This window comes from Myzus persicae, unplaced genomic scaffold (genome assembly GCF_001856785.1).
Source record: "Myzus persicae strain clone G006 unplaced genomic scaffold, MPER_G0061.0, whole genome shotgun sequence".
Lineage (NCBI taxonomy): Eukaryota > Metazoa > Arthropoda > Insecta > Hemiptera > Aphididae > Myzus > Myzus persicae.
In genome coordinates, this window is record NW_019101546.1 from 209,917 (window position 1) to 219,351 (window position 9,435).

Consider the following 9,435-nt stretch of genomic DNA (forward strand, 5'->3'; position numbering starts at 1 on the left):
CCAGAAGGTCGGGGAAACAATAAAAAAAACTTATAATAATTACGGCTCAACCGCAAAACTCGGTTACACCTTATGTACTCAACGTCTTCTGTAGGTAAACGTGTTCGTATTATATTAATTTATGCAATGCCTCTATAATGTAAATAATATACGTATAATATGTCTAGTATAATATTTATGTCGCAAAACGACACTAAGGATGGCTACCGGATTACAGGCTACTCAAAAAAAGCCTAAAAAACCGGTCGACTGGTGGTTATATTTTATGACCATTATTATTATTATTATTATTATTATTAATACATCAAATGACCTTTTATACGCCCGTCAGAGTGCTATAATAACACGAGAACGTGTGGACGTGACAATAAATTCATATATTATGTTATTTATTTATCGATCCGACTTCTCGCTACTATAATAATATATCCCACGCCAACTGGCACAATGACCCATAAATATTGTAAATACCTACCTATAATACATACACGTTTCGGTCTGTCCCTTGAAAGGATTTAGGGACGACGATTGCACGATATTGCAGGGGGCTGGTATAATAAGATATTTCTTCTTCAGCCTGCAGGACACGCCGAAACGACCTACGCATAATAATATGATGCCTCGTTCGTTTTACATAAAACTAGGTACATAAAATATAGAATGATAAAACATAATACCATAACCGTTTGTTAATAGAGTGTTTAGATGATGAAATAATATTATAAAACTACTATAAAACTGTACTATGTTAATAGATTATAAATATTAAAGTAGTACTTATAATATTTTGTATCCAACCAGCGGTAGTCAAAAGCGGGGGGATAAACCCCGGATCATGGTGGGCCTGGAGGGGGGACATAACCTTTTTTCAATGTTTGAGAGCTGATGAATACAAAGTATATTTTTAATAATAAAATAGTGCATGTTAAAAAGTCAGCCATATCCTCCCCCAAAAAACTCTCGAAAAAATAACCATGGTAAAAATAACCCCATATGAAATTTTGCAAAATAAAAAAATGGTTGGGTGTAATGAATTCACAGATAGAAAATGAAAAATATTTAATTGTTACAATAGTGTAAATTTCTATTTTATTTATTATTGGCTAATTTACAACAGTGAGATGGGTTTTTGAAGTAAATAGGTAATACTTAAAATTAAGTGGACGATACACCCACATGAGTTGTCTTCGTCTTATCAACGCCTAATATAACAAAATGTACGTTCTGAATAATCCTTCTAACTCTGTTATGTTTAATATTGGTATAGAGTGAATTGTTGTATTAATACATTATCGAATTTACGAAATTATATTATTATTTTAGAATATTAACCATTTAAAAATTAGCATAAGTCTCAAGAATAATCTAAACTCTAAGCATATATATATTATAGCCGCTTAGGTATATAGTATGTTCAGTTTCACTTATAATAAGTAATTATATAGTTTTTATCGTTTATAATTCGTCTGTGTTTTTTGTTTAATAGGTACATATAATGTGCTCTCAAGTTTCTGCGACCATTCCTCATTATTGTAGAATGTAGATACATTATACCAGTTAAGTAGTTTTTCACAGTCTCACCTATATATTGTTAGTTGATCGCCATTTAAAAAAAACCCTATTTGCCCGACGATAGACCATTATATTAGTATCCGGTGATAAAATTAAATTGTCTAAGTACCTATATCACCTCCGCTCGCCCACACTCAACTACATTCCAAACAAGATGCCAAGACGTATGCAAAAGCAACTGCAAGCAACCCGCACAATTCTAACACCGCGACCGATTCTATTTCAGTAATCATGTCTCATTACATTACGCAATTAAATTCCCTTATTACTCCACTAATTTCGCTCTTATCTAATCTCCTAAATTCAATTCTTTCTAAAAATATTTCATCTCCTTAGTTATTTCTTTGTCAATTCATATACATTTAATATTTAATTGGTTTATATCTGTATGCTTATCTACATTTTGTATTTGTTTCTCTCTCATTATTTTAATATGTTCACTTTAACTATTTAATTCGTAATTGTATCTTATCCGTAATTGTTGATTCTAATTGTACTACAAAGTTTCTAATAAAAAAAAAAAAAAAAGTACCTATATTATGTTACATTATACTTTAAGTATATCGTATAATATGGTAAATTACTCTGAATTCACATTTTTCTTTTGAACTGTGGACCAGGGTATTGATAAATTATTATTTGAATACAAAAATACCTCCATCCTTTTGCTAAAATAAAGAAATAGTCTATATTTTGTCTTATAATGCATTTTTAAAATACATTTTTACATTGCGTTGCTATTGTAAACTCTGTCCACCAATACAAGTGAACCCAATCCGGACTACTCGAATACCCCCCTAGTGTATGACCATCTTTTCTAGAGGATACTTATAAGACCGTGTTATCGCCATACACCTAAAAAGATAGGTATAAAGATCTTTATAGGACTATGTATTTAGCACTTATCAACTATTCGGCTCTTAGAGTAATAAAACTTGGGCCTTACTTAAAAATAATATTATCAATTAAAGCATAGGTACGTCAAGCCCTAGATAATAATCTAACCTTTAAATTTTATAATAGGTCAATTCAATCTAATATCAAAACTAACGACACATATTGAAACTGGTGAACGAAAATTTGGTTTACCGTCCGTGTGTAAGACGGATACAACACATACGGGTGCGATGTGCTTTTAACTTGGAGATTTATTTTTAAAAAATACAAGGACTTTATACATTTTTTATAACTCAGACTAAGTCAACGTTTTTGGAAAAATAAGCTTTTCAAAAACAACTATCAATTTGTTGAAAACACTTAAGCTTAACATTTCACAATTTGATTTATTTAATTATGTAGTTTTTTTCATATGTATCCATAGTTGGTATCATGTATTATTATTCGAATACAAAAATACCTATATCAAATAGTGTTAAAACTCTGATGTTAAATAAGGAAATGTTCATTTTCACCTTACAGACATACTGCATGAAAGACAAGAGGATTTGAGGACCAGGACTGTTCCTTGCTTCTTACAGTTTCACCGTCACTTCCGTTAATTCCTCCATGATCAGGTCACCATCTCCGGTTCCGACACACAGTAGGACACACGCATCTCGATCTGCAATTTGGCTTTCTAGTCCGTTTTGTCTGGCCGCTTCACCAACCACAGAACGAACACGGGTGTGCAGCATTTCCATTACATAATAATATGATTTCGGTGGTGGCTGATCTTCAAAATTCGTCCTGCTGACCCTGATCCCTTTTCTCATGTTTGCAGCTGCTGCTAGTGTCGCTGCATGCCATACTTTATTTTAATCGACATTAAGTTCATCCTCCAGCTCCACCAGCTGATCCGCTTCCGGTCGCAATACTGTAGTACTGTACCGTACCAAGTCGTCGTCGCAAAGGCCCAACGAGAACGTACCCCAGTCACCGCAGAGGTCCACGTCCCCCCCCACCATCTACCAAATAGCTGTTGAAGAAAATCGAAGCACTTTTACAGCCCCAAAAGGTGATGACAGACACAAAAAAACTCAAGCATTATTGTAAAATCAATATATTAATAAATTGAAATCAATACATTCATCGCTCCGTTCAGAATCTAAAAAGATCAATAAATGTTAACTCGGCTAAGATTTTTCGGTTAGAATTGTTTAGGACAGATATCTATTCTATTTTTACTTTTGAAAAATATTTAGCATTACAGCTCTGAGGAAGTGATTCTCATCATCCTCCAATTTTTTTTTTATTTCTATTAATTCCTTTTTTCTTGTTCATTTATAAAAATGGCTCATTAAAAACCGTTTTTTTAGTACATGTTTTTTCTGATTCCAAATTTTTATAATTTATACAATCCTTGTAATATATTATATTCGATATATGTTCGAATTTGGGATGAGTTGAATATTGAAAATATTTATGCATGGATGGAATTGAAAAAATGATTTAGGCTGAGATAACAATCAACATTTTAATTATCTGTGCAGGACCATGTTTACGACAAAAAAAAAGGTAATCACGACTCACAAGCCGAGTTTACATTTACCCGTGTATTGTGCCACACATAAGATACTTCCCAGAACAACCTTTTTTCTCAAATAAAAACCTCTGAAAATTATGTGTCTAGACGTAGAAATATAAAAGATACTTAGAAACTTGGCCATTCAATATAATGGTAGTAAAATATAATAATATAGCCGACAGCCGACGATACATCACGTCTCATTCCAAATACTCTGTTAAACCCTTGGCTATAATGCCCCTTTTTAGGCTGTTGCACATAATACAATGTTCCTTAATATAGTATGTATTATATTCTTAAAAACAAATGTCAAGAATATTCTGCAGTTTGATGATATTATACGAGAATATAGAGCATATTAAATAAAAACAACAGGAGTATGTACAGTTTTATATAAATATATTTTTATTTCAACATGACGTGATTATGGTGATAATTATAGCACTTCAAAATAAATTACATTTTTTTTTACCAAATAAATAAAAGGGTTTACAAATCGTTTAAACATCGTTAGGTGTGAAGTCTGTATATTCTTATTCAAGGCGTATCTGCAAACAGAAACCGTAATTTTATTATAGTAAACTCATATTAGTCATATTAGACATATATATTTTAATTTTTATACAAAACTAAAACTAATCCTGCAATAACGATTTGTTTTTTAGTATTATAATCATTTAGGGCAACAAACAAGTATTTAAAATTTAAAGTGTACAACCGCATATACACAATAGAAAAAAAATTACCACTTTATAAGTTTTCAAGTATAATGCAATTAATATAATAATATGTCCTAACTGTACATACAAAATAAATATAGAAACGTATATACTTATAACATTATAACTATATACTGCTGTAGTGAGTGGTGACTGTTCTGTATAATTGTTATAATTACTATAAAATGATTATGTGTGCGGATTACCTAATAACTTTTTTAATTATGATCAGAACATAAAATAAAGCGTTTTACAAATAAAATTGATTACAAAAATCATTGCACGTCGCTGGTTTAAGCAGTATAATGTATATACGTTACATATAGGTATCGAGATATAGTGTAAATAATTAAATAGTTTTTCAGTTTGTATATACTTACCGATTGGAAAGGAGTATGTCTGGGCTGTGTAAATCAACGACGCAAGAGGTACGGGTAAGCACCGAACCTGTAGTTGTAAGACAAAGGGAATGTGTATCCGTAGGGGTGGTAGTAGGAAGTGATGACTGGTGCCGGGTAGACGATGTGTTGCGCTGCGGCGGAACCGATGCAAGCCAGAGCGACGGCAACCAAGAAAAAGATCTAAATGCAAATTTAACATATTATTATATTATATTATGTCCATAAAATCTGTGCGATTAATTATAAATAATAAGTTTGAAAGTGTTTAGCAAACATTTAATATAAATGCACTCGATGATGCTTGATGTTATGATGTCGTCATAACGTATGAAGTACTAGATTGAACCATTGATTATAATAGCGTAAGAACTTATTTATAATCAGTGATCTAACTCTAGGTACAAAAACGTGTAAGCCGAACAATATAGTTTGTGTGAAATGTTTGGCATAATATGTAATATTATAAGGTATCGAATGTACCTATGTATAAATACCTGTAAGAAAGGATTCTTATAGGTATGTTAATATTACATATTCTTCATCAAAGCCTACAATCCTTGTCAAATATATTATAATATATTTACTGTTACATAACCTGAGCTTCAAAAACGCGTATTTCGCACTGACAATATGTTTTGTACATAGGTACACATAAAAGTTAGAATTCGTGTTCACATTATGTATTATAATATACTTACGACGAGCTTTCCGGACATGTTGACGTTTGGCTGTTGTGGTGTTTTTTTTCGGATCGTCGAGTACTGCAGACCGTTTTGTGCGATCGAGTGTGTTGGTGATTGCGTTGTGCCGGATCAATCGGACTTGGGCCCGTATTTATACCCACCTATACCGCGGTTTGTTTTGCAGGGGACGCGTTGCGAATAAAGATGATCACCTCGGCGCCGGAACTACGCATTTTAAAAGATAAACGACAAACCGGACCTCGCAGACAGCGAATTACATTATTTCGATGATTTTTCATCAAACGTGTATTCTCACGGTAATGTTACTAATGTACCTATATATATATATTTTATAATATCTAGGTATACCAGGGATACGCTATTATAATAAGTACTTACAACTTTAAAACTTTGTGAAATCATAATAGTCTATTTTAAGTTACTGGTCGCATTGAAAAATCATTGTTATCATATTGTACGTTATTTAGTAAGTGACTTAGTGCGTACTTACGCGTTATTTAAAATTTAATCTAGTTGGTTATTTGGTACTTTGGGATGTTAAATGCAAAAATTACTCAATAGTTTTCAAAAGCGTCTAGAAATATAAAAAAAAAAATTAAGAAAAAACTGAAATTTTTCACAAAACAGTTTTTAACATAATAATTCAAAAACAAATAACCGTAGACACTTTAAAGTTTAAACGCTCAAAAAAATGTATATGTATGACAATTTTCTATAGATCATAGTTATTTTCAAAACATTTTGACTCTTTTTAAGCTGTTTATAGACATTTTCAACTTTCAATTTTTTTTTTTTTTTTTTTTTTGAGGGGTCTTGAATCTTTTTTATATTTTATTATATTATATTCTGCTAGGGACAAACAATGACATTTTCAAAATATTTAGATTAATTTTAAGCTTTTGAGCCTATATTTTATACCACAAATATATCTATTCATATAGTCCTNTTTTTTTTTTTTTTTTTATTTGAGGGGTCTTGAATCTTTTTTATATTTTATTATATTATATTCTACTAGGGACAAACAATGACATTTTCAAAATATTTAGATTAATTTTAAGCTTTTGAGCCTATATTTTATACCACAAATATATCTATTCATATAGTCCTTAATATATCAATAGGTACGAAAAGTTATTAGTTACCGACCCATTACTTAAAAGTTGCTAACAATAAATTATGATATAAATATAATATGTTTTTATATAATTAATAATATAAACAGTATTCCATTTTAAATAGTTAAATTAATATATTTAACTTAACATGCATACATTGTGTAGTATTTGTGTATAAGCAATCTTACCTAGTAACATTAAAATAATAAGTCCATTATAATTTCAGACTTGTGCATATCATAATTATCACAGTTGTTGGCAAATAATAACATACATTTTCAATTAATTACCTATATATTATTATAGCGGTTAAAGTTGAAACATTAATAGTTGATTTAACTAAATGATATTGTTTGAAAAATTATCAACTACGTCAGAATATTGTAGTCAAATTAACTATTAATCTTTAAACTTTAACCGTTTGGTACTTGCAACTAAATGTTGGGCTATACCATAATATTTTACAACTAGGTAGTAGGTACACATACAATTTTAGAGAAGCCAACTAATTATTTTTTTCCGTGATACGATGTTATACTTGTTCATTATTACGGTAGTTGTAGAAATCAATGTTTAATAATTTGATGTTGTATTTATTTGTATGATAAATAATAATAATAATTCCGTTGTTTAAGAATACTTTCGGGTCTTAGAAATGAATTTAAATACTTGTTTGACTTATATTATATGAACACAATAACTACTATCTTCGGAACAATAAGTTCCCATACCGATGTTAAGCATTTAGTGGAAAAACCAAGGTGAGCAAATGAGCAATAAATTATTGTTGAGTTCTGATTTATAGTTTCCAGTTGGTTTCTTTTACTTTTTTACATGTCTTGAGTTGGTCCAATTTTAATAAAAACAAATATTTGGTAATTATATAAGTTAAAATTAAGTTTATAGATATGCTTCTTTTCATTTTTTCTAACTCTGTTTTGTAGGTTATCAGTGATAACTTATCACATATAACAAGAAATGTATTAATTTTCAGGGCTTGTTGATCATTAAATATAATGTCTGGTGTATTTATTACATTTTTTCGATTTATCTGTACATAATTTGGCACTCTGTCTCCAAAAGAACGTTGAGCAAATACACAAATATTCACAGATAAATTACATTAGTTTATAAATGTAACTTACCCGCATATGAAAATTCACTGTATATTATTATGATTGTTTACTATAATAATTATTCAATTATTGTTTATGTTCATAGATGATATTCCGTGTTCTTGGACATTTATTGCAATTGGCAGAAAATGTTATCCACTCCAACTTGTCCAGAGTAGAAATAGCCATATTTTTACAAGAACTCTAAAATGTATAATATTATTCTATGATAAAACGTGTATAGAATAATATTATATATATTGTATACAGTTCATTTGAAATGGCTATTTCCACCCCCAGAGCTTGGACATTAAAGTTAACAATAAAGGATTCAATCAAAATTGGATTTCACCACAGTTATTAAACCAAATGAAACCTGGTGTAGACAATTAATTGAAACTCAAATCAGTTCAATAACGCCACTATTAATAATTTTTCAAGTGAACTGCGAAATCAACAAAATTAAATTCACCGGACAATGAAATATTTTTTAGTTATTATTATTATTTTTATTATATTTTTTATTATGTATTGTTATTAATTATGTTTGTAGTATTACCATAATATCATATCAATTAGTCATTGTATAAAATGAACACAGAGTGTATATTAATATTTTAAGATCCCATTTAATGTAAACTCAGATATTATATTATATGATTTTTATATAATTACTTTACTACTTTACCAAAGTAAATATAACTACCAAACAGTCAATGGCTTAGATCCCGTGATTATCTTAATGTTTTATGTACAAGTTCAGACAGCATATGTTTGTGACTTATGCGGACTCTTCAACTGCTGAACCGATCTTAATGATATTATATTTTATAACTACTTAGTAATCGTTATACAAATGTGAGTAACATATTATGATACTTTTTATCCAGGAATTCAACTCTTAAATGTTAGCTCACGAAAATATTTATTTGTTCATGCATAGGGCATGGGTATGCATCATATGGGCTAGGTTGCCATTGGTTACAGAGAACAAAATAGTTATTATGATAGAAATCTTGCGTTGGCGATTTGATTTCCATACCATAGAAATTGTATAATAAAAGTAAATAAATAGCCAATACTCATTAGACATATGGATATGATTCGGCTTGAAATAATAAATTAAACATAAATTAATTATCTTTAATTGTTATTAATTCTTAAACTGGGTTGTATTATTTAATTACTTATTGTGATAGTTAAACCAATTTAATATTATTATGAACATATTATATTATTATATTATTATTATTATTATTTAATTATTTATTTAATTTGTTTTTTTTCATAACCGATTCTGATAACGATAACAAATGACTTGACATCTATCACAAATTTAACAAAA

At 29.6% G+C, this 9,435-nt stretch overlaps 1 protein-coding gene across 1 annotated transcript; it reads right to left on the bottom strand.

The window, feature by feature from the left end:
* Positions 1-4,418: 4,418 nt before the first annotated feature.
* Positions 4,419-6,072, bottom strand: LOC111029472. Its single transcript, XM_022308477.1, has 4 exons — positions 6,052-6,072; positions 5,855-6,000; positions 5,136-5,336; positions 4,419-4,584 (listed from the first exon to the last, which is right to left on the bottom strand). Exons 1-4 carry the CDS (start codon positions 6,070-6,072, stop codon positions 4,473-4,475), a joined length of 480 nt encoding a protein of 159 aa, XP_022164169.1. The 3' UTR covers positions 4,419-4,472.
* Between the last annotated feature and the right edge of the window lie 3,363 nt (positions 6,073-9,435).